The 26,359-nt window shown below is 38.9% G+C and overlaps 1 protein-coding gene across 3 annotated transcripts; it reads right to left on the minus strand.

Annotated features, from left to right (window-relative positions):
* Positions 1–26,359, minus strand: LOC132195439 (junctophilin-1). 3 transcript variants are annotated; one of them, XM_059617429.1, is made up of 9 exons: positions 25,740–26,359; positions 19,318–19,529; positions 6,625–6,917; positions 6,099–6,233; positions 5,156–5,490; positions 4,784–4,902; positions 3,818–4,674; positions 1,005–1,205; positions 1–865 (listed from the first exon to the last, which is right to left on the minus strand). In XM_059617429.1, exons 1-9 carry the CDS (start codon positions 25,988–25,990, stop codon positions 779–781), a joined length of 2,490 nt encoding a protein of 829 aa, XP_059473412.1. In that variant the 5' UTR covers positions 25,991–26,359; the 3' UTR covers positions 1–778. The 3 variants fall into 3 exon arrangements, with proteins under 3 accessions (XP_059473412.1, XP_059473410.1, XP_059473413.1); XM_059617427.1 differs by having other exon boundaries at positions 6,063–6,233; positions 25,740–26,357; XM_059617430.1 differs by lacking the exons at positions 3,818–4,674; positions 4,784–4,902; positions 5,156–5,490; ... (2 more) ...; positions 19,318–19,529; positions 25,740–26,359 and adding an exon at positions 1,736–1,973.

The raw sequence follows: 26,359 nt of genomic DNA on the forward strand, positions 1-26,359 counted from the left end.
AAAAAAAAACTTCAGCCAATTCTGGTACTATTAAGTAAGTGAGAGAACACTACAAGGGAAGTTATTATAAGAAAAAAATGAACCACTTGAGCAAACTTTCACCTCTAGGTCTAATTTTTTTCTCACTTATATTTTTCATTCGTTTGAATAAGTAGTCCATTCTTTGAAAGGAATTTATATTAAGACTCGCTCTTTACGCTAGCAGTACAAAATCGTGCGCAATTAACACTGTCCTAGTGGCGGCAATTTTCCCGAAAACTGCAACTAGTGATAAACACTCTAACTTAGAGCAAACGGCCAAGGAAGAAAATCTCACTGCAGTTTTTTTCCGAGAGCGAGTCGTGTTTTCGATATAAATTTCAACAAGGAGAATTAACGCGTGGGATCCTCACACGCATTGTGCGATGCTACAAACAAGGTCGGCTGACTAAGATTCAACTCATCATATAATCAAGCTGCGTTTTTCCAGCATCTCAATTCAAGTAACAAAATCTATAGAAGTGATGTGTCTTTATCAGTCCAGTTCGCTAGATAGTTTTTCTGCTTATTTTTCTGTCCGAGGCTCCTCTGTGCGTTGCTGATTTGCCGAGGGCGTCTCTCGAGCGACTCTCTCGGCAAATCAGCCGACCGCAGGGCCCAACACTGGACCGCTGGTAGCGTCATATACTGCGCGTTTTGCTATCGACAAATGTTCTGTTCCAACGGATTCACCCGATGCTCGCAACACGGGGTTCTCTTCGGGCGGAATGCGGTTCTTTTCTTGTGCGGCTGGCCGCTCTTATGTCAGCAGCTTGAAGAACATTATGGCCAGCGAGATGTTGATGAATAGAACCAAAAACACCAACTGCTGACGCGAAAACCAGTCCTGAAACCAAATAACAATAATAATTTATTCAAATTCAAACTGACAAGAGATAGAATTAAATAATTGTTAAATATTGTTGGCTTTTCAATTCACGCATTTGAAACAGCAGGAATTTCGTGGAGATTTAAAGGAACTTTACCTTAACGTGCGGACTGACAAGCCAAAGAAGAGGATTGGCCCTAAGCTTCTCGTCCTCCTCTATGCGTCTCCTCACAGTTTCTCGTTGCATCGAGCTAAGAATCGAGGCCTCCTCTCTGGACATTGGTTCCGATTGGCGAGGTAACGTCTGCACGTCAGGAAGGGACTTCTTGCGTTGCACAGGCGTTGCAACAGGAATATTCTGTTTGGAAAATTCAAAACAAAAAGTTGGATGACACAATTAAAAAAAATATTTTATTTTTAACTTGGCCTACACGTTATTTTGTATTTTATTACATCTCCGCTATATACGAGGCTCTAAAGTAATCATTTTATTTGAGATTTTCTCTTGTATTATCAGATTTTATTGTAAATTATTGTAACCAGCTTTAATGTAAATTTTAAGCTAGAAACGTGACGTTTTTGTTGGATAAAATGGATTTTACGCAGTGCAAATAATTGAAAACGGTGACGATGAGCACAAAATTAATTAACACGCTTCACGTGAATCACTTTATGCTCGATTCGCCCCAAAAATCGCGAAACCCATTGGCGGGTATGAGTCAGAAGGCCGGCGCGTTCGTCAGTGGGGTGGCAGGGGGCAAAAAGGGTGGCGCAATAAGCAAGAATAAAGTAAGCAGAAGAAGAAAGAGAGTGCGTCCGGAAATAGCACGCGAGAGAGCGAGCAAAAGAGCGCCGGACAGGCCGTCGGGCGGCGCTAACGTGGCATACCTCGAACAGCGCCGGCGGAGTGTTGATCCAGCTCTCGCTGGCCCTGCGCGCCATCAGCGCCGGGCTGAAGGCGAGGTCGGCTTCCTCCTCGAGGGCCACCTCGTCCTGGAACTGCTCCCACGACATGACTTAGCTCGATTGTTGAACGCTCCAGTGGCCGCAACAATCGCGACTAAACGCACGCCGGCGATTCTAGTCTCACGCCGAGCGGCTGCTTTTAGACCTGTGTCTGTTATCCTTCGAGGCGCGCTGCCAAGCAGCCCCTGCGCTGCCAAGAATTTCTCCTTTTGCCGCCCCACCTTACCCTAATTGTCACACGGCGACCCCCTTAAGCATTGCAGAAAGTTTCAGAATACACGCCCACCGCATTGTAAATTAATCTTTCGCGGAACCGCGGATTTTTGTCTCGACAACTTTGTCACTTCCTCCTAAAGAGGCAGCAAGAGGGCCTGCGAGTGAGCGGCTCTAAAAATCTAGTTTTTTTTTTAAATTTTTTTACAGCACCCAGATGAGTAGGCCGAGATTTCAAAAATGGAATTTTTCTGTTTATCTGATTCTGTGTGCGAGCGAGCGAACGCGAGCGCAGTCGTCAAAACAAAGGGATGACTCGCGAGGCTATTTTTGATCATTTCTGGCGTGCAAGGAAAGAATCTCGGACGCGTGTCCCTGAACATGAATGACAGACGAGTCTAAATCATATTTTTTGCGCACCAGTAAGGACGTGTCACAGCTCAGACAAAGAATGATGTGCGCGTTTATTGCAAGTTTGTAATTTTTCAACTTCTTACAATTAGAGTTAAAACGGATACAAATATTAAAATGCAGTTCAACGTTCAATATGCAACTACTTGAAATATAATTTAACTTCTGAATTTTAATGAGATATTAAATTATTATTGGTATTTATTGACTTATGAGGCGTCACCACAATGTAATGACTTATTGCGACGCGCCCCATGTGCAACATATGTAGTAAAAACAAGAAAGAGAGTAGAAAAAAATTACAATTCATACTTATTGTTGGGAAAACTATCGCTATAAAATTTTTATAAATAAATTGTTTGAGCTTTTCAATTTTGCTTTGGACTGAGAGATATTTTGCCGAGTGTCAAAAGAATTTTTGCATTTTTCTTCTCACGAAATATCTATGAATATTGAAATAAATAAAAAAGCGCGATAGGCACTGCGCCTACGTCCCACTACAGACGCGTCTCTGTGTGTTGTACAATTAGAGTCCTTTATTTTATTTTTTTATTTAAAAGAGTCGGTCGGTCGGTCGTCGGACCAACGCAAATATCATCTCTGTCTCTCTCTCACACGCTTCTGGCATATTCTCTTTGGCAGAGAGTGGGCCGCTGTGTGGCGACACTACTTTTTAACAACTCTGTCCCCGTCGGTCGCTTTTTCGCCAATCCCTTGCTTTCCTTTTTATTTTTGCTGAAAGTGACAATAGACATTCTCTCTTTCATTTTATGGCCGAGAGAAGGAGCCGAGCGCCCTTTCATTGCCGTCGCGCAGATCTCTTTCACTTATCCTACCTACGACCCCCACCTGCCCCAATAACTACTTCTCGGCGGTGCTGAAGCGCTTATGCAACCGGCGCAACACGTCGGATCAACTGATTGCATAACGAGCTCATTGCAGGAGCCGCGCTGAATGCGCCGCTGACTCACTCAACATGGCATTTCGTGTCCGTTTCGTGCGCTGTCAACGACTATTATTGTACTGTGCACGTTTAGCGAGAGCGTGATTAATTCCATTTTGCGCTTCCTCATTGCTGTGAACGAGCAAATTAAATTGTACATCGGACCTTTTGAAAGGCCAGACTCAATGTAATAATAACATCATGGGCAATAATCTTGCTCTGCGTTAATTTGAAATTTAAACACTTTAATGTTGCTGGCAAAGTCCATTTTATCCAGAGAAAATTATGAAATCTTTCTTTAGCAATTTGATTGAAAAAAATTTAAACAAAAATTTTATTAAATTATTAATATTAAATATCATTAATATATGTAAAAATTCAACAACAAAAACTAAATTAATTTTATAAAATTATAAAAAAAATTAGATTTCACTGACCTTGACTGCAGGCTCTTTCCTGTTGACGTTGACGAACAAACTCTCGGTGCGCTTGGGGTTGGCCAGCGAGGGGATAATGTCCTGTCCGAGCGACTTCTTCTTCATGATGATGTCCTCGAAGGGCGGTTGCACGCCAAACTGGTCACCACCGATCACTGACCCATTACTGGGGGGCACCTTTTCAGTCGAGGCCTGCGACATTAACACACGCTTCGAGGGCTCGACGCTGCCCTCGCGGCCAAAGGGGGTGCGGCCCCGCAGCGGGGTGGTGCTGCCGGCGGCCGCCGCCAGGTTGGCGGCCATCGCGATCGAGGGCGCCTCGGCCGACGGCTGCCGCGACATTCTGGTCGCCCTGGTGTACCGGTCCACAGAACTGTCTCTGCTCGGGGCGCGTTTGTAATGGTCAAAGTGATCACTCATTGCTTGCTGGAAACTGTAAGCGGGGTTGTCGACGCCGGGCTCGGTGCCGCGCGCCGTGCCGCCCCGCCGCAGGTTGGGCCCCAGCTGCTTGGGAACGGACAACTCGCCGTTCTCCAGGTTGTTGGCCAGGGGCTTGTAGGCCGCCTGGGGTTCCGGCTCCGGCGGCGGTATCGAGGGGGCGCGCGCCGGCGGCGGCTGAGGGGGTGCGTATTGGGATTGGTAGGGGGCAGGAGGTGGCACTGCTGCGACGGGGACGGGTCGCGGGGGCGTTGCTTGGTGCTGGTTCTGTTGGAGGGACGGGGGCAGCGCCGAGGCCACCTTGGCTTGCAGCTCGTGTTGCTGCTCCTGCAGCTGCATCTGCTGCTGCAACTGCGCTTTGGTCTGAATCGGCTCAATCGTCGGCCGGTACTTGGGCAGTTGCCGCAACTTTTCCAGGCCTGAAAAACAGCAAATCATTGTAATTGACACTGCCAATGTAATATTTTTTTTATTGCTTCATTACAAAAAATAAGCTATGATCTATGAACACAGAAAAAATTGAGTAACCTGGCTGCTGGAAGTCAGGAGCAAACTGTTTGGCCGTCGCTCTGGCAATGTCTGAGTCTTCTCTCGCATGTTCTGCGGCCATATCCGCAAGTTCAGCCTTTCCTCTGGCTGTTGCAGTTCTAGAAATAAAGTTATATTTATTAATATAATTACCCTTTTAATATGGAAGTATAAATTACAATATAAAAATAAAATTAATATAAAATTTAATTAAAAGTAATAAAATGAAAACTAAAATTAACAATATGGTTAAAACAATTAATATTTAAGACTATTTTATTGAAAATCATTCATAACAAAGAGGGACGGAAAGTGGTAGATTCTAATTTTTTTAACTAATAATAATTTTTATATTATTATTTCCATAATTACCTGGAAATAGCAATATCAGCTTTCTGCAGGGCGATTTTCGAGGCCCTCTGGGCGGCATTGACGGCCGCATCGATTCTTTCCCGGAACTTGGCCGAGCGGATGAGGAAGAGGTGCTTCTTCTTGTGCGAGGTGATGAGCACGTTGTTCTTGTACTTGCCCTCCTCCCGAGAGCCGTCCTTCAGGGTGGTCACGCCATAGCCGTACTTCTTGTTGTTGAACCACTCGCCCTCGTACTTGAGACCGTCGGAGCGCTCACTGATGCCAAAACCGCTGCGCTTGTCGTTCTTCCACTCGCCCATGTACGTTTCGGTCACGTTCGTGTCCATCTGCTCGTCCTGCGGCCACAATGGTCAGTGGAGGAAGGAAAAAAAAGTGATTTCGTTAGTCACTAGTGAATGATAATGAGCATTATTTTTCAACTGGGCAGGCGCTGAATAAAATGAAATTTCCATTATTTGCTTTTATAATTAGGAATAATTGGATAAAAAAATTGTGCTCCAAAATTAAAAACAGTCTACTTGATATTATTTGATTTGTAAACATAAAAAAAAATCAAAAGGGAACTGAAATTTTAAGAGAATAATTGAATACTACAATGATATTTATTTTTCTCGAAGGAAATGATACTTTTAAACAGCAGCTTATTTTTCTTTTATTCACAGTACTAAAATAGAATCACCGTGGCAGCCTAATAAATTTACATTCAGTGAAATAAAAAGCGTAACAAGTTTTATATTGAAACGAAATAGAGCCGTATTAGCTGTTGAAAGTTTCAATGGTAGCGGTGAAAATAGCCTCCGAACTCGTTATTTGCGACGAAAAACACATTTCTCATAATAATAATAATTATTCCGCGGTCGCGCGCTGCCCCAGTTTGTGAGTCTAGAGAAAGCTAAAGTGGTCTAACCTCTACTACAAAGCTCGCATTCGAGTCTGTATGTACCGAACCAGCAGTAACCGCCGAGTGGGCCGAGTCCGTGCTCACCCAGGAGGCACTCGAGCCTGTTGATCTCAGACTGGCCGACGTGCCTCGCTTCTCCAGGTCGCCGGTTGATCTTTGCTTCCTCATTTTCAGACCCTGCAGCAATTAGAACATTATAATCAAAAGAAAGAAAGAAAGCGGAGGAGCGGAGATTGTTAATTTTAAAAGAAACTGCTTCAAATGGGATGACAAGAATAAGAATGAAATGAAAAGAAGTAAAAATAAAATTTAAATAGGTCTCTTAAATGTGATTTATATAAAAATTCTCCAACAACTTTTATGAATGGCACTTTGTGGCCGATTTCTGCCACAGTCAATAAGTGAAATAAAATTATTTATATGTTTATTTTTTAAATAAAAATTTTTAAATATTTTTAATTGCTTAATATTTTATCAACTTTCTTTTTATTTTCAATACATATTGATATAGCTTCTTTAAGACGGAAGTAAGAGTTTCTGCTTTGATATGTTTGTATTTGGGTCGCACCTGGAGAATGGACTTTTTCAAGTTCTTCGAGCTCTCGACGAGCGATCTTCTTCGGACAGGCGGGTCGTCGCTCCTGGCCTTCAGCACGAAACCGCCCCTCGAGTCGTCCACCCTTCGGTCCCTTTCGGTGGCAGGGTCGGTGACGCCTCCCGCACCGTTGTCGCTCCTCAGCGATGTCATCGAGGCCCTGAGTTGTTTGGTGGGTCGGTAGTGTGACGCCAGGCCAAAAGGTGCGCTCGCCCGCACGCCGTAGCCGTGCCGCATGCCCCGCAGCCACTGCCCTTGGAAGGTGCCTGCAACACACACACGCACGCACGCATCCAATTAGTGCGACATAACAAACACAAGTCTTGCTCCAATTACACTGACGAGAGCAAGTGCGTTCGTTGTCTGCGAGAAAATGGGGAGCCTCGATGAGACTCATCTCGAGTCGCGTCGTGCAAAGTGTGAAGAAAAACAAAGGGTTCGCCCCTGGCTTTGCGGCGACGAGATTCACCCCTTTTGAGTCAGACACAATTGAAATTGGAACCTTCTGAGAAAAAGTGCGAGAAATTTCTTCTCGTGTCGCTTACATGCACTAAATATGCAGTTGAAAGAAAATAATGAAAGCAGTAAAAGCACGATTCTTTTATCTTTCAATAAAAAAATTACAAAAATTAAATGTTTCATATTGAAATTAGAAACTTCTGCAAAATACATTTCATTGATTTATTTGCAATATAACAAAAAAAATGATAAAATAAACCAAATATTGCAACAATAATTGTTGAATCAGTTCTCTCTTGTAGAGGTTTAAATACTAAATATTTTGAAGGTGGTTTAAGGTTTGGAGCATTTAAAAGTAAAACAACTTTTAACTTTATCCACTGCGGCTTTTTTGAATGGAGGTCAAGGTCACTTGCTGAGACGCTGGGGATTACCGGGGCTCGGCGTGTGGCTAAATTATTTGTTTTTTTTTCTGATTAGTTTCTCGATTTTTACAGCGTTTTCCGCGAAGCTTTATTATACTCCGTGGGTTTTCGGGAGCGGACGGATTTGCGGCCGCGGCCAAAGAACGAACGGCAGGACAGCTCGTTGGCGAGTTATAACAGGGGCAGAGCCACCCGCCTCTTTCGCCACCTCGCCGGATCCGTGCTGACGTCATTCGCACGCCAACTCATTGTTGTCTGCATATTTTGGCAACAATGAGGCCGCCCCTTTTAAAGCAACGCTCGGGAGTGCACCTTCGTCCGAGAATGGCCACCCCGCGGCGTGACTCGAACACTAATTGAGTGCGTTTTTGTTCCGGTTGTATAAAGCAAACTCCGGCCAGTGATCCATTAGAGGGTCATTTACGGCCGTCAGAGTTATTATTGTGCAGTTAATGACTCCGGTGGCTTAATTTTAATAATGCGGCGGCCGTAAATTTGCGGTGTTTATTGTGCAATTTTCTTTGCACATTTTTACGAGAGGACTATTATTGACGCATTATTTCTATTTGCAGTGCTTCTGGGAATTAGGTTTTGTAGTAAAAATTATTCCTGTACACACAGTCCAAAATTTGCAATCAAAATTATTGGCATTTTGGTGAACAACCGATTATTTCTTGTTGTTCTGAATTCCTCTTCCAATTCTTTATCTTATTTACAATTAATTTGGACTTTTTCCAAGTTGATTATCAAACTTTTTTTATAAATAAAAAGGATTATATCAATAATGACTCAAATTTTAGCTTCAATTAACATTTATTGTGAAAACCACTCTGGCATATCTTGTCAAATGAACGTCCGTCACAAAACAGATAATTTGATCAAAAATTTATTTTCAGCACTTTAATCATTTCTTTTTGTTTACCGATCTCGAACCCCTCTCTCGCCGTCTCAGACAGGTTATTCTCAAGCGGTCGAAATTAACGCGCCAGACAACGACGGCACGGCCGCCCCCCGGCATTCGTGTTCGGACAAAACGCGCGTATAATTGTAGTGCAAGTGCCGTTTTTAGCTCATTAATTAGCATAATTTGGCTTTTTAAAGCCCGAAGGTGCGTAAAAATAGCACGAGGCGCGCGCAATTATTACCAACGAGCGACCTTTCTTTCTTCCTTTCTCACCACAATTGGTATATTATAATTAGCCCGAGTCATCTCTGTGGCACGGCCTCGTCTAAAAAGCACAAAGGAAAGGGTGCGAAAATGCAGCGCGCGGCGAGCGGAAAGGACGGCGCGGCGAGCGAATGCAAACGAAGGCAGGCGCGGCGGTATTAAAAGCATTGCCTCGCTCCTCGCGTCTCTCCGCTGGCTCTCTCGCGGCTACCGTTACACCTCAGCTCAAAATAGCGAGGTATTTCTGGGGCCTAGCACCGACTCTAACCAATACAAGCAGCCCTCCTATACCCTCTCAATACTCTCTCTCGCGCGCGCTGACCTAACTGCTTGTTAATAAATGCCTGCTCTCCGCGTGCTCCCTGCCTGCTCTCTCGCGCTGTGTTTTTATCGCATTTTATACGTATATTTATATTTCATTCTACGCGTCCAGACCGACTGAGATTGGCTGCTGCGTGCATCGTCCGATCGCCCTTTATCAGCAGCGGCCTGCATGCCAGACGACCCGGATCGCGCGGCCGGCTGCGTCCAGAAATTTCAAAGCTCTCAACTATACAAAAAAATCTCTCTACAATCCGGCCGATTTTTGTTAAAGGTTTAAATATCTGTTTGAACGATCGTAGGTGTGAGTAATACACGTCCTAGGTTGTCCAAATTTAGAAGAAATAGGCCGTTCATGGCTGCTATTAGAGTTCAATCAACCTTTTACCCAGCTGGAACGCATCCAAAAATTTGAATTTGCAGTCGAAGCTGACGATGCGTTGCACGTCTGAAGTTGGATCCCTTGATTTATCTTTGAACTCAACTTTGAAGAACGGTGTTTACTCAATTTCAGATAATTTTGGAAATATTTATTGGATAATGATTGATTGATTTAATTATGCATTATTGTCCTCGGAATAATTCTACATTCAATAATTTAAATCACATTATATGAGATGTGTGGTAATGGAAAATTCTGGTGAAGCAAGAGAGGAATTAAGTTAAAAACCAAAATATTGAAAATATCAATCTAATCTTTCATCAGCGGGTTCTGCTGATAATCTTACAATTTGAAATTTTGAATCAAGATAATCAGCACTGAAATAAAATTCACATCTTTTGATGTACCAATGAATGTGACAAACAATAATTTAAGCACAAAATGATAAGAAAAAAATAATATTTTCATAAAATTTTATGAAAAAACGTTTAAATTAACTGAAAATAAATTTATTCGAATATCCAGGCATTATTTGCATAAACATACTTAAATATTTATCTTGCTCTTTTGTTGTAACTTGTAATTTACAATGATTAGTTTTTATTTTATAATAAATATAATTCATTTAAGGGTTTATTACATAAATTTAAGTTTTTGCAAAACACAATTTGCAACTAAATTATATGAAAGTAAAAAGTATAAAAAATATATATTTTTAATCATAAACTTTAAACTTTTAAACTTTTATTCAAAGAAGTGCAATTTTGCCTTGTTATTAAAACTGCACAAACACGGCGTAATAAAAACGAAGTCCTCATTGATGAATATAATTATTATTTTCACAACAACAAACCGGCGCTGTTAGGCCATCGTCGAAAACTTTCCCAATGACCGTCGAGGAATAAAAAGCGCGATTTCCGCGAGGCTCGAGCCGATAAATTGGTGGGCGACGAGCACGAGGGCGAAAGAAAAAGGCAGAGAGTGGAAAGATTAAAATTCTTGAGCGCCAGTGAGCGGCCAGAATGTTATTAGAAAGTGACTCCAAAGCAATTATTTTTAACCCACACTGCACGCTGACTGACTGAGAGCGGGCATAAGAAAGCCAGCACGAGTTGAGGATTTATTATTATAACCGTGTGGCCCGCCGGTGATGAGATCGCACACAAAAGAACAGAATATATTATATATGAAAAAAAGAGCGCGACGACGTGCTGAGTCGCGATGCACAAATATTTGCATTCATTTTTCCACTCTCGATTGAGTGCGGCGATATCCATTCACAGTCGGAATCGATCAACAGGCACAAAATTTATTAAAGCAGGAGAAACGAGACGAGGTGGCACCAAAATTTAGACGTTGACCTACATTGAAAAAGCCGACTTTTTCAGCAAAACGTGCTTTTTATTGGATTGATATCAACATTATTTTAGATAAATTGGACATTTTCAACCTTCTCAATAAAATTGTAAACCGGAATTGCATGTCAGTCCTGCATTTTTTTTTCAAATTAAAAATAATGTAGATTATGAAATTCACGATTGCATGTTGATTAAAAAGATACGTTGATATTGTTGATTAAAAGCGGCTGACTAAACAATTACAACTCATTTTAAATTATACCTGCAATGCACACAAGTTATGAATATAATTTGAGACCTTTGCTTAATGGATTTTAAAAAGATCAGATAATTGTAATATAATGTTTTGGTTTGTTTTACACTTTTCTGCAATGAAATAAATAAATTAATAAATCAAAATTAACAGTTAAACTTTTAATTACTTATAAAAATAATTTTAAAAATAACTACTTAAATTAGTCATATATTTTTAAATAATCAATCATGTCAAATTACCATTGATCTTTCTTAGTAAGATAAAAGCGGGCGAACCTCATTGCAAAGAAAAAATGAAAAAATAAAGGACAACTGCCCCAAAGGCGACCTGCGGTCTGCTGGTACTTTTTAAAAACCTAATTAATTTCTGCAATTTTTGTTTATTAAAATCAAACTCTCCCAATTTTATTTTAAATTTTTTATTACTTCCTCCCACTTAGTTTTAGTTAGGACACGACAAAACTCTAGGTGTTTAAAGTACCCGCAGACCGCAGGTCGCCTTTGGGGTCAGTTGTCCTTTATTTTTTCATTTTTTCTTTGCAATGAGGTTCGCCCGGTTTCAATTTTTCATGAAATCCACCTCGAGTGTTACCATTCAATCTTTCTTAGTGTTTAAAATAATGTGATTATAAAAATACGCTATTCTCCTTCTATTTTTGTTTTATTTTAGTTTTTAATTAGAAGATTTCATTGATGAAGATTTTAAATTACAGAAAAAACTGTATAAAATTGTAAAATAATATCCATTTTGGGATTTCACATGTTTGCTTAAGGATGCTCTCGAAACTGTTTATTCTAATAAAAATACAAGTTGTCCAAAATCCGAAAAAGATAAGCATTCCTAAACATTATTTATTTCACGTATATAATTATTTTTGTCAACCGATTATTTAGTAAATCTGCAACTTTTTGAAGGGCCGTGTAATGAATAAGGCTGCGGTCGATTTGCGACGATCGAGTTCAATTTCGCCAACTTGCGTCACGGTGAATGCACCGAGCGTAGCCGAAGGAAAAAACGGAAGGGGTGCACGCAAAAAGTGTGCGCAAACAGCATTAGCGTAAGTGGCAATAAGAGTAATAAGGGGTTAGTTGGCCTTGGCACGGAAAGCAGCACCCTAGCGCACATGGGTGGTGACGTCAATGGCGGCGGCGGCGGCGACCACCCTGGCCTAATGGGGGCCACCCTGTGCGGCGCATTGTCAGTTCGTTCGGCCGCGGCTGGACTCGCTTTTCGGCCTATTGACCAAGTTGCGGCGCGGCCAAGGCTCTCTTTTTCTTTCTGCGTCGAGCGAGCGATAATTATTTTGGGCGCCGAATTCCAGAGCGGCGTGAAAATCAGCGCCGTCGCACTTTGCTCAAAGTTCAAATGCTGCTGCCGGGCGCACAAAAAGCCAAAGCTTTATGCCCGCACGCGAATTTGCCACTCTTGACCGAAGCTTTTGAATCTGCTGCTGGGAAGTTGCCAGTTTTGGACCGCAACGCCAGTTTGTAGTGCAGTGTTGCAGCCGTGTTGCGCAAGCCGCATTCATTTTCTCTCGCTGCGACCGATGCATTTTCTTTACAAATTGAAAAAGATTTTCTTTATCGTTGTAAATGTTACAAAGAACAATTTTAAAATCGTTTTTACTGCAGTCCAATTTTGTGAATATTTCTTATAAAAAAAACCGTAATTTAATATTGTCATTTTCAAACTGAATCCAAACATTTGAATAATTATTATTATGTGTGTTAAATTTTACAAAAAGTATCCTGAATTGTTCCTCAAAAATTTTGAAAGCAGAATCGCAGTACTTGAAATAAACCTGTCGCGGAGCAAGACTTACTTGTCATACCAACAAGACTGCTGCTGACTGCTCAGTCTCCTCACATTATGATCCCAAGAATTTTCAATCATCTCCCCGAACGAATCAAAAACATTGATAGTTATCATTATCAAGTGTTTAAAAGGAATTAGAATTAATATTCTAATTATTCTACGACAACATGACTATATGTTGTTCTATGACGTGCATGAATATTTTTTTGTGTAAAATTTTGTGAAATGTATTTTGAATTTAGTAAGCTGTATTATAGTTATATTGAGTTACAGCTTTAAGCTGCATTATTGTGACCTATTCCGAAGATTATTTCTGTACATATGTTGAACTATAAGGAATAAATATTATCTGAATCTGAATAATTAGAAATATATAATAGAGACTAATAACGTGAAACAGCAAAATTCAAACAGTAAATTTTGATTAACCTGCGTTTCTTGAATCACGCTACATAAGCTACAATTAATTTTTTTTATCAAAGAATAAACAATTATTTATAAAAATTTAAATGCAATAATTTTAAAAATTTGAATATTTATCTAATAAACAAAATAAATAAATTTTTACTTTAAATATATTTTATTCTACTTTTATTATGACAAAAGATTATTTTTTAATAATAAAATTTAAAGTTTAAAAAAATTGTTTTATAAACTTATTATAACACATAAATTGTAAAAATTCATCTGTAAATCATGTGTTAGATGTTTGTCATTATCACTGTGAATTATGGAGCACAATTTTCATTCATTGACTTATGAGATAACTTTTATCTCAATCAAACTCAATCATAAGATTTCCCTTCAGAAAGATCTGAAAGCGGTTTTCCTACCAAAATTTTGCACATTTTTTCGTACAATTTCTTAATTTGCTAAAAAAGGAAGCATTAATTGTAATACAAATGAAAATTGCGATTTCACACGCATTTTCCACAATGCAAATATCAACTGCACATTTTTATACAAAATTTTGCCTCTGTCTGAGAAAACGCGAGCAGAGTGGCAAAAGTTTCTCCGTAAAAGCGGCCTTCAGCAAAAGTGAGGAGCGACCCCGTTGTTAATTCTGGCCGCGACGGCGTGATTTCCCAGAAGTGATGAGCAAAACGCCGCCGCCGCTGCCACCGTGAGAGGCTCACTCGAATAAAAAAAATATGCAGCTCGTGCGTTGTTGATTCGCTTTTGGTTGGACGGCAATTGAATAAAAACAGACAACAAGTGTCTCGCCAATTAAAATGGACGATCGCGAAAAAAGTAAAGCAGGAGATGAGAGGGAGCGAGTGAAGGGAGAAAAAAAAATAATAAAGAAGAAACCTCCCCCTCAGCAGCGCCGAAAACAAATGGGCTTTGTGAGCTGGCAGCGTGGCTTGGCTGGCGGAGAACGAAGGGACGGTGCCAAAAAGTCAACCCAAGGTTTTGTGCCGCCGCCGCCGCCGAAGAAGAAGAAGAAGAAACCGCTGCGTGTATGACAGATTTTTGGTTAAGCAGTTGATATACATGGCGGCAACAGTCCAAGCATAATAACACACGCACGCACCAGCGAAGACGCAATTTTGCCATCAATGCCAAGAGTTCGGGTGGCGAAAGGTCGAGTGTGCGGCCGGGGACACAGATTTTATTTTTATGGCACCCCCGCCGCACTCAAATTTAATACTGCCCGGCTCAGCTTGCTTTCAATTTTCTCGTTCGGTTTCGCTGTTTGTTTTCCTCACAAAGTACACACACAAGACTCGATTTTGTTGCTCATTGGATATTTAAATCGAGTCAAGATTGCGGAAAATCAAACCTCGTTAAGCATCGAGAGGGAAGGAGAAAGTTTTGAATTGTTGGTTTAAATTTTGCATATTGCATGATTTTTGCAAGAGCAAATAAAACTTCCAAGCTCGCTTTTGTTACAATTATAATATTCTGAAAATTATTCATTTCACAACTTCTTTTATTTTGTAATTTTGCAGTTTCCGATTATGCAATGACAATTACAGGCATAAATTAAAAATTTGTGAATCCACAATATCGTCAATGTGACAATTTGAAAACTATCTCCACTGAAATTTTTTATATGATATTGTGTGCGTTAAGGACTCCTTATTGCAATGCTAAAAGTACCAAAGAGGTTTTTTTGATCTCACATATGCCCAATGTAAAATTTTCGCCCCATGAACCCCCAATTTTTTTCTGCTAATCTGTTTAGGGTCATTCAATTATCATCTTATGCAATTTTTAGCAAAAACTTTCGGGCAGATTTTTTTTAATCGCCAAAAACAAAAATCTCCTTAAAACGCCATGTTAAATTTCAAAAAATCATATATCAAGATTAATCCGCGCGACCCCCCATTTTTCTTTGTGCAATCAACTCCACTGGTGGGCAGGAATCTATAAAAAAAATCTGGGTCCAAAAATTTCGGGCCGATTTTCCGCAACCAGGAGTTGTTGATGTCAATAAGGAGGCCTTAATGTCTTCAAAATTTATAGATACAGCTGATTCCTGCATTAAAAATGAAATTTTAAAGCCGAAAAATTATATTAATAAATAAAATATAAATAAATATTGTAATAATAAGAATTTTTCTACGAAACATAAAATAAAATGCTTGATATACATTAAAATTTATAATAATTAATATAAAATAATTAATTTTTTTATAAAAACAAAGACTGTTTTCTTTACTCTCATAAAATACTAAATTTGTTAACAAATCAATAACTATTTTAAATGTGAGCCTTTTATAGTTATTTTTATAAATGTGAGAAATTGTGCTCAAAAGGAAGCAAAGAAATGGGAAAAAATATTTAAACGTTATTTCCATTTGGCTGGTTTGAATTTGCCTCTTTCTCTCCGCGAATATAGCACTGCAGTGGAGGCGTTTTGGTATCGGCGCGTGCGGCGAGCAACACGTTTTTTTCCTTCAATTATTCCTTTGAAGTCTCCGCCGGCGGAGTGTATAATAATCGAATCGAAAGCTTCTTCTTCTTCCTTTTTGCCCCTTTTGCGTCTCGCTTTTCAAACTTGTTCTTATTCATACGGACGTCTCCTCTCGAGTATATAAGCATCTCAAAGGAGGATTTCCTCTTTCGCTGCAACTTCACGATATTACTCTTTTCCATCTGCCTGACGCGCGCCGCAGCCTGCGCCCTGTAAGGGGCTTATCTGATCAATTCATGTGTGCGACGAGCTCTATCAAAGCGTTGGCATCGATTTTCGCGCGGTTGACCAACCGCACCTTAATTGAATTGTATTATCATCGTCCGACTTCGGTGGATGAAAATGCAAAGACAAAAAAGAAGCTCAAATAATGAATATGCTCTTTTAAATTCTACAATAGATAAAAAATTCTCTGTTAATTTAACCGAGATCATAAAAGTATATTGCCTTATTAGTTATAATTTATAGGACGAAATAATCTCATTTTTCCACAATTATTATTGCTGGATTAAGATTATGTTTAGGTACTTTGCAATTGAGAACATTAATCAGCAAAATTATCAGCTTTTCTTTTATACATTATTCTTACAAAATATTTTCTTTTGTAATGTTATATTATTTCTTAGAGATAAAGTGACAAAATTTAAATGATTTTCAATGGTAATCTTACTCATTTGTTACAACTAAAAAAAAAAATTATGACTACCTTAACTATCTCATATCATAGAAGACAGCAACAATAATCACATGAAAACCAGCATAAATAGACTAAAGCTGAGAATTTTTTTAATATCGGAGGAAATGCTTAAAAATCTGAATAAATTTTAATTTTGTTTTCAGCTGCATTTATTCTAGCTTAAATTGAACGTTGAGTATAATTAATTTTCCTTTTACAACCGTCAACTTTTTGTGAAGTTTGTCGTACTCAACGTTTTTGTCGTCAAGCCAATCAAAATCTCTGCAAATATAATTTTTTAATTAATTAAAAGAAGCTTCAAAAATGCTTGCAATTTTCATCTTTAAAGCTTCCTTGGAAGCAGGTCGTGCAATTTTTTTAGTTTAACCTTCTCGGCGTAACAACTTTGAAAATCAATCCGAGCAAGGCCTTCTCATATATAATAATAATTGCGAGCATCTGCGCTCCACAAGTACGTCATTATCAGGTTCGATCGAGTGCCAGAACTGTTGAGACGGCAAATCCACGGGAAAAGTTTGCCAAAAAGCGATCAGTTGTGTGCGAAAGCGAAATTGGAGCCAACCGATTTTCGCGCCCGCCTGCTTGTTTTGGCGAAAATGCGCAAGCAAAGCCTTCAGCGCTTCTGGTAATCAATAAAAATATTGTAATACATCAGCGCAGAGCAGGGCAGAGCTGTTGCCAGCCGACCGAATGCCTTTGCACTAATAACCCTTTCTATGTAGATTATTTTTCACTCCTTTCCCATTTTATCTTCTTCCTTCCGGACGATTCTATTGCTTCTTCTTGAGCGCACGAAACCCCGAAAGTGGCCGAGATTCGCGCATAATTGCTTCCTGCGCTTTTGGCTTTTGGCGCAGAACAGCCGCACGCGAAATCGTCATTCACACCTGCCCCCTCTGTATTAATATTCATTTGTGTGAGTTTTTGTCGTGAAAAACTTGTCAGAAAATTATTTAGATTATGAAATGCAACGTGAAAATCATATTTTAAAATTAAATTCATTTTAAAAATTAGCCCCAATGGAACTGTTTTGATGATTTTTTTACAGGCTTATTTCTGTAGCTAAATTAACGGGAAGCTTATTTGGACGGCCTTAATCATTTTCTGCATAATTTCGATGAACCATAACTAGGGTTCGTTTCTTTTTTCTAAATTTTCAGCAGCTTTCAAGAAAACCGTGCGATTTTAGGTTTGTTCTTGTGTTGAGCAGATATGCAAATTGTCGCAACTTGTAAAAACAATCCGCTTCGTTTAAAAATTCAAATTGAGAAAATTTTGTTTCATTATTATTTAAAATGTAGCAAATATCAGAAAAAAAGTTATCATCCAAGTTGACGAAAACGAGATATTTGATTTACACCTATTTTAAGCTAAGAACATGTAAAGAGAACCAATATATACATTTTTAGTATAAGTGTTGTTGTATTAAAATTGATTAAAAGCTTAACTTTAAATTTTTAATATTAAAAAGTCCAAATAATATAAAAAATAAATTCAAATAAAAAATTAATATAAAATGTTTTATAAACGTTTTATATGTTTTAAGAATTATTAAATTTAAATATATAATTTATATAAACTTTAAAACTTATAAAATAAATATTTATAACATTGTAAAACTATAGGTAAATTAATGCGGAATTTTGCATTCTTTCATTGCCAGAATGTGCCAGCGTTTAAAATTTTTAAATAATTATTAAATTCAAATAGAAAAATTAAAATCACCAAAACTGATAATTTTTTATTTATATTGGATTTATATTTGCAAAATAAAGGGTTCAATAAAGTTCCTGAAGGTGAAGAACACAAATAAAACGTTAATAATATTACTTTCCGGACGGAATAAATTTTATTAACAAATAAATAAAATAAAAGTTCTTCAGCAAAAATGCTTAAATTAAAAATTTGTCCCTGTGCGGTGCGTAAGCCGTAAATTCAGAAATGGAGTTTATAGAGAGGAGAAAGCAATTTTCGCTATAAATTTTAGATTATCTCGTACGATGCGCCATCGGAGACTGTCTAAATCAGGTCCTAATCCCTTCGCCCCTGTTGACGGGTGCGGAAAGCAAACAATTTGCCACTTCTCGGTAAGCTGTGGGCGACGAAATTTCTATACGGTTATGGGGCGGGATTCGCACGCGGTTCGCGGAAATGACGGGCAATCTGCGCCGTTGTACGAAATTGGCGCAGCAGCCGCGCTCGGAAACAAAGCGAACGAGGTGCCGCACCGAAAGGAGAAGAGCTCAAGGTTTGCGGATATTTGAGAAAGAATATATGAAGCGCTTTCTTGCTGCAGCAGCGAAGGCGCCATTTGCAGATTTGCCTGTCACGTCCAGTTGAGAAATTTCCCCCTTCAAATATAATGAGAGCGAAATTTCCATCCGCCAATTGACCTTGCTTGCAGGCTTTGTGTGTGGATTTTGTGCCAGGATGAATAATACACGCTGCTTTTGAAATGCAAACCGACCTTGTTTCGCCAGAATTTTTAGAGGGTAAAATGTCAAGGTCGGACTTTCGATTGTAATTTTCCGGCCAAACGAGAATCGAAATTGTTATAGAAAAGTAGCCACCCGGTGCGTCTCGGCGCCAATCAATGAGAGCAAATTAGACCTTTTGCGATTCAACTCACGCGCTCATAAAGAACGCGAGTTATGTCGATTCAATATAGAAGAAAGTCCGCAGTAATCAAATTGCCTCCGTGCTCCGTTTTCCAAGTAAATTTACTTAAAAAAAAAATCATTCCATAGAGTTCCAATTTCAATATTTTCAATCTTTTATCTCCTTATTTTTATTAAAATAATAATTGAATCTTAAATTTGGAAATTTTGAATAATAATAATAATAATGAAAGGACGTTTTACTCACCGCCATCCGCGTAGGTTTCTGAGCCATAGCCGTCCTGCAGTCCATTGGCCCAGGTGCCTTCGTATTTGGCGTTCGAAGTTGCCGACTGCCGCACCCCGTAGCGTCCCTTGAAGCCCTGCGTCCACTCGCCCCGGTACAACCACCGCCCCCGAGTCTCCACACCCAATCCGTGTCGTTTGCCGTTCTGCCATTGACCCTCAAAGGTACTGCCGCTGAAACAAAACACACAATTTTATAAATACTTTATAAAATTAAATTTTAATAATTATTTTCATATATTAATTTATTTTGAACCAGTTTATCAATTAAATTTTTAAATAAATTTACTTCTCCTTTTCCTAACAACAATAACTTAATTAATTTTATTTTCTTGACAAAAAACACAATTTTTACTTTTATAAAACATGATTAAATTTTCATATATTTCAAATGGCGTTAGTTAACTTATTGCTTGTATTGTAACTGCGCTCCTCAAGGAGATTCTTTGTACCGCAACGTCAAAAATATATTATGTTTTATGTCATTTAATTGGTTTCTCTTATGCATTAATTTAAACTTTAATTTCTCCCGATGCCACATTTTAATGGTGAAAAATAAATCTTTTTATATCTCATGAATTCCTTTCCTTACAGATTAAAATTAAATCTTCTAATCAATTAATTTATAACCTTGACTTGAAAGATAGATCAATCACTTCCAATTGTTGAATTTGTTAGTAATATTTTGCCAGAGTAAATCACTAAATGTAACTTTATATTTTTCCCATTAAATCTTTTTTTGAAAGCCTGTTTGTGGTTTACAAAAAATGTGCAAAATGTTACAATTTCATGCTCCTCGATTACAATTCTATGCACGCGTTCAGACGAGCATTTATAATGTGGACTTGTTATTCGATAAAGCTACAGAGAGACTTTGTCTGAATATGAAATGCGTGTATTTTGCGCAAAACAAAATAAATTAGCGTTACGTGAAACGACGCATTTTTTTGCACAGCAACCACAGCGCCCTGCAGATTGTGGTTAAAAAACTATGCGGAGAGGATTAAAATATTTTCCGTCGTGACGTCAGTACGTGTTAAAATTTTTCTTTGATGTTGCAAAATACCTCACTATAAGCATTTTGCAACATTGCCAAACCGACTATAGTTTGGATTGATTTGGAAAGTAAAGGGCGTTGATAATTTAAGTTAAAGAGCATAATAACGTGCGTTTTGCCACAAGGTTGCAAAGATAATTTTGAAAAGCAAAGATAAAAAAAGCGAATTATAATTTCTTAGAAAGCCTGACTAAGTCAGAAATAATAATGATATTTCAATTCAACCCGTTTATTCTCTCACAACAGGTAAAAAAAGTTTCTTTAAAAAAAATCACATTGGCTAAAACTCGTAGGCTTAATTTGAAAGAACAATTATTGTTTCTGAATTAATCCGTCTTGCTAAGCTGGAGCCGAAAAAGGGGAAAATGTTAACAAACAGGTCATGCAGTTTTAAACTGATTAACTTTTGAGCTTTGAACGCAGCCGGCAGGAAATTCCACTGATTCGCGATTTGGAAAGAAAAACTTTGTCACCCGCTTTATAGACTTATGAATTGAATCGGAACTATTGACATCAGTTTCTGTGCTGCCTACACAAAATGCTAATTAAAAAACAAATAATTTAACATTTGTTTTATTTGCAAAACAATTAAGTATAAATAAAAATTCCCTCCTAAGGAAAAATTGAAATCAAAACAAGACACACTGCAGCAGATGGAGTCTTCTTGACTTGGAAGTTATAGCAAAATTCTTGCCATTTGGCCGTGGCAATGATTCCTTGCAAACAAATTCAATTTTTTTGCACGTTTAATATTTTGTATTTGCTTTACAAATAAATAGACATTCTTAACTTAATTTTTAACAATACAATCAATCATCATGAAGAAGAGATTTAATTGACATTTATATTTCACACAGACCATGAAGGGCGAGTTTTTAATATAGTTTAAAAGATATAAATTATTATTATTATTATTATTGTTGTTGTTTATTTGTCCACATTGTTACAAATATAAAAATAAATGAATAATGTATGGTAAATGCTTTAAACATTATAAAATTATTTATATATAAAAAATAATTTAAAATATAATTTAACTTTACTGTAATTAATATGATGCGTGTAAATGTTTGAAACAAAAAGAAAAATTGATTTTTATTGTTTGTTTAAAAATACCACATAATTAGTGTAACTTAGACACCCGTCTTGAATTTAACCTAATGGGAAGTTTTTCTCATAAAAATTCTCCTCTAGATCAAATTTGCTCACATATTAAATTATTTTAGGGTTGTTAAAAAATAACGGTTGTTGAATTCCGCTTCTCCTCTGTAGTGTCCAGAAGTGCAGAAGGTAACACCCTTTGGAAAGGGTAATGTTTATAGTAAGCGCGACGTGTTTTTTTTCATAAGTTGGCATCGCGAAGCTCCCACTTAAAATTAGCATCACGTCGATCGCGCGCACAATTAGTGGTTTTACGTCAAAACTGGTGGCGGTGTAATCATTACAGAAACTTATTTTTTCTCTTATTACCTTGGAAACCTCTAGAGTACGCAATTACAGACCGTCTCAATTTAATTAAGGGACTTCTAGGAAAAATTGGGGTTCAGAATGGGGCAAAACAACCTCCGGAGAGCAACATATGTTTTAAGTATTTCATAATTCAGAAAACTTTCAAAATATCCCAAATAAAGCACATGAATTTTGAGTATATTAAACCTCGTTTAACGTCAATTAGACAAATTTAAGATAATTAAGCACTTAATCTGCAATCCAGAAAAATTCTTTCTGTAATCAGTGCTGCCGGCTCGAATCCGCGCAGCAGGAGAGGCCAATTTAATTATTTCATTGTGAGATTGAAAAAATAAATAAAAAAGAACACGGCAGAGCTGCGATGTGTGGTCGTTAAGTTTCTTTCTCTCCGGGCGCACGCTAATGTGTGCGAGAGAGAAAGAGAGAAAGAGGGAGAGAAAAGAGAGAGAGGGCCAGCGTGTGCGCTTTTAATGATCTAAGCCGTGAAAATAGCTCGGCCAAGCTGCTGCTGCTCCACGGAGGAGGCAGGCGGGCGAAACAGTAAGGCCGGCAAGAGAAAGAAGAAGCAAGCGAGTGATGAGCATGGCTTTACACTTGGTTCTGTTTGGCTCGAACCCTGAAAATAGAGCACCCGCTATGAAGAGCACTGCCCCTTACTTCGCATGCTGGCTAAAATTACAACAAAACTCATCATCGTCCCGCGACTTTCTTGATGTATTAACTCGCTCCGACTCGCTCATTCTTTCTCGCGCGATCCGCGAAAATTTCAAAGCTTTCTCTCTCTCCGATTTTACTGCCGGCGCTATTTTTTTATTCGTTATTCGCCACTGGCAGCCGCGCTCTTTCTTGATTATTCTTTGCGGCGCGCGCGTTTCACACGCCGAATAGTTATGGCCGCTTAAATTTGTTCTTTTACGTTTTAATTAGCGCACGGCGCCCCCGCGCAGCGCCACTTTGAAGTTTGAAAAATGGCACTTTGAAAATCTCGCGCTCTCACCGAGATGGATTTTTATCGTCTTTTAATTGGCAAGCGCCGAGTTTTCCACGTCCCCGCTCTACTCTAAAAGCTCACAAAAGCAGCAAAAATTATGCAAAAATATGCAACCAGAGCATTTTCTTCAAGATTGTATGCTAGATTAATTAGGTTCTTTCTCTAATTCAATATAGTGTTTTTTAAAGATTACGTTGCAATTTTTAAAAGCAATTTAAAGCGCCTTTTTTTCCTGCTAATACGCAATAGTTATTAGGAAATTTTAAATTATTAATCGTTTCTCTGAAATCGTTTCCAAAATAAAAATTGGAAATTGGAAAAATTAGACATGGTTTCAAAAACAGCTGAAACGCCTGACAAATTGAGATACGCAGAACTTTAGGAAGCTTTAATTACTTCTGTTAAAATAGTTAAAGGTATTAACAACAACATTTTATGTGTTTATCACAAAAATTTTATAGAATTGAAATCAAAATATTTGAAAATTTGAGAAGAAAACATAAAAACAGTTTTAACAATTTAAATTCAAATCAGTTCAAAACTCAAACCTACAAATTGAATTCAACAGTTCCTTGTTCTCAGAAGTTTGCAAAATTAAATTAAGCTTAAATTAATAAAGAAATCGTCTAGAATATTACTAATGGAGCCTGTGAGTTTCAAATAACAAAAAGAAACACATTATTTAGCTTCGAAACAAAATTGTGGTTGGATTTAGTTAAATATTTGACTTTTTTTACACCATTTAAAGCAATAACTTTTTATTTTTACACAGATATACAAAAGATTTAAATGTTGAATATAATTATGGCCACTTTCCACTGTAAATCTCTATAGGTCTATTAATGCAGTGGTAAATTTTTGTAACAAAAATCAAAAAGCAAATCTTATTCACAGAGTGCACATTCTACTAAAAAATTACCCCGAAATTACTGCAGTGAAAACACGAAAATGGTGATTTTATCGCGTGAATACCGGCGAGTGTCGCAATCAGACGGAACACGCATTATTATCCTGGCATTACCGGCCACTTTTTTCCATCAAAAATGCAAATAAAAGCATGTCGTGTTATTCTGCCGGATAAAATCGACTCCAACAAGTACAAAAAATAAAATTATCCCTTCACTCGCAACGGAAGGTTGCATCAATTTTAACTATCAGGCAGTGAAATTTCCTCAAAAAGTTTTCCGATTGCAAAATTCATACCTTGGGCGCGTGTGTGTATCAGTAAATAACAAAACAATAAGTCAACAAAAGTCGCGGTCAAAGTGAGGCCGAACACGCAAGGATCGATTTTCGGCTGGATCGGCTTGTTAATTAGAGGGCGCCCCCCATGCCGTAAATTTATATCGTGAGCCGGGCAAAATGACACACGAGATTCCAATCGGCAGGAAATGCTGCTGGAAATTGGCCGGTTGCGCCTCGTGGCGAAAGTTCAGAGGTTTGTGTGTGTCCGAGTGGGGTAATTTATGCGCGGCCAAAGTTGAAGGCATTGAGCAGATGGCCCGCGCGCGCTCCTTGCTCTAAGAACTCTGCAAATAACACGCGCGCGGCCTGTTTGGAAATTGCGGCGCGCGCCTAAAATTATTATCGCCCTCCGATGAAGCGTGCATGCACCTCAGTATTTTTAAACGCGAGCGGATTGGATTTTTTTCCGGAGCTGCTCTTTGCAAATGGCTCACGACTGCAAACACATTTCGATTCGCTCACTTCGTTTTGTAAACTTTGCAGTTTCATTCACGCGCGCACGTGTTCTAAAATTGCGCTCCAGCCATTCATTTGGATGGACGAAACCATAACACATCACGGCGAGCCTTTCGAAAGTTTGCTCGATTGAGTTATACAAAAGTTAAAAAAGTCAAACAAGCAACGTATCCAGACAGTGTTTACTTTTATACAGTTCCGGTTGTAAATGCTTTTGCGTGACGAGTCTAAAGGTACGTGTTGCATACGAAGCTCATTTTCTATGCATCGATTTGCTATTTTTCTCAATAATTCATTTCCAATCCATCTTTTCCTCATAAAATCTATGAAAATTAATCAACAGAAATAAATTTTATTGCAATTTAGGAAAATAATTTGATACAAATTTAAAATCTATACAAAGACTCATTTTAACACTGGAGGAGCTGAGGTCCATATTCTTATTTTAAAATAGTATTTCAAATTTATATATAAAATGAATAAAATTCTTACTGTAAAAAAAAAACAAATAATTAAAAAATAAATTTTAAAATTTTGAGATTTAATAAATAATGATAATTACAAGATAACATAAAATGAATATGTTATCATTGTTAAAATCTTATTGCAAATATTTTTTTAAATACAATTCTAATCAATTGAAAAGTATTAGACTGCTAAATACCGTTCATTAAAATATATTTTTTTATTTATTAAAAAATAACAATTTGTTTTAAAATAAATAATAAACCATCATATCTGACTGTGGCACGCAATAAAATCATTTAAATTAAATAATTAATATTATAAGAACATAAATAAATATTGACTTTTGTTTGACAAGCAAAGTGGCAAAGATTTGTTTTAATCAAGGTACACCTTTATGAGTTAAAATTCTGGAAATTATTCATGTAATTCCTTTGTCCACTGCAGCTCTCCGCTCGTTCTATCATTATTTATGGATCGAGACGCGTTAAAAATTTGATGGATTAAAGCACACGCATTCGGGGAATAACACAAAGTCGGATGGGCGAACAATTGACGCATTTGCAGCTGGGAAAGATCGAGCGGAGGCAGCAGCTGGTCGAAGGAATGGAAGGTGTGCGTGCAGCGCGGCGGGTTGCATACATCGCTCGGCCCTCTCGCTCTGTCGGCGGAGGAGCGCGCGATCAATATGTTTACATACCTGGGCCACATATACACTCCGGACACCTCGAAGCCGAAGTGCCACGAGCCCGAGTAGGCGCCCTGGCCCTTGGGGCCGGTGCAGACGCCGTGGCCGTGGGCCTTGCCGTCCTCCCAGCCGCCGCAATAGGTGCCTCCGTCGTCGAAGTCGAAGCGGCCCCCGTTGATGCCTTTGGGGGCCTGCACGCCGGTGGCGGGGGTGGCCTGCGGAGGGCCGGCGGCCGCCTGCTGCTGCTGCTGCTGGTTCTGCATGACGTCGTCGTCGGCGGCGGCTGCACTGAATTGCTGGTCCAAGAGTCCTTCGGAGGAGCGGCGGCCGCTGGTCGTTAGCACTATAATAGTTGCGCTTGCCGAGGTGCAAGTCGGGGTGAGAAAAATGTAACTCAAAACTCGCTGTGGTGCTAGCTGCCGAGCTGCTGGCTAAGCGGGCTAAGTCACCATTACGCGCGCACTGCGGCGGGCGTCACGCGCGACACGCGGCCGGTCGCTCCATGCCCGGCCCAGCCTCGGGGCCCAGCGCTCGCTCGTCGCTCTCGGCCCGAAAACGACGAAGCCCTGCTCGGCCGACGGCGGCAGCCAATGCACTGCTGCCGCTTTCTGCCGCTGCGTGGACCAGACCCA

This window comes from Neocloeon triangulifer, unplaced genomic scaffold (assembly GCF_031216515.1).
Source record: "Neocloeon triangulifer isolate White Clay Creek 2 clone unplaced genomic scaffold, ASM3121651v1 ptg000009l, whole genome shotgun sequence".
NCBI lineage: Eukaryota > Metazoa > Arthropoda > Insecta > Ephemeroptera > Baetidae > Neocloeon > Neocloeon triangulifer.

Coding starts and splice junctions, on each gene's coding strand:
- LOC132195439 (XM_059617427.1), bottom strand. CDS start 25,990: ATGCAGAACCAGCAGCAGCAGCAGCAGGCGGCCGCCGGCCCTCCGCAG. Junction 5,491..6,062: donor ATGCGAGCTTTGTAGTAGAG/GTTAGACCACTT, acceptor TTGTGGCCGCAG/GACGAGCAGATGGACACGAA. Junction 866..1,004: donor TTGTCAGTCCGCACGTTAAG/GTAAAGTTCCTT, acceptor ATTTGGTTTCAG/GACTGGTTTTCGCGTCAGCA.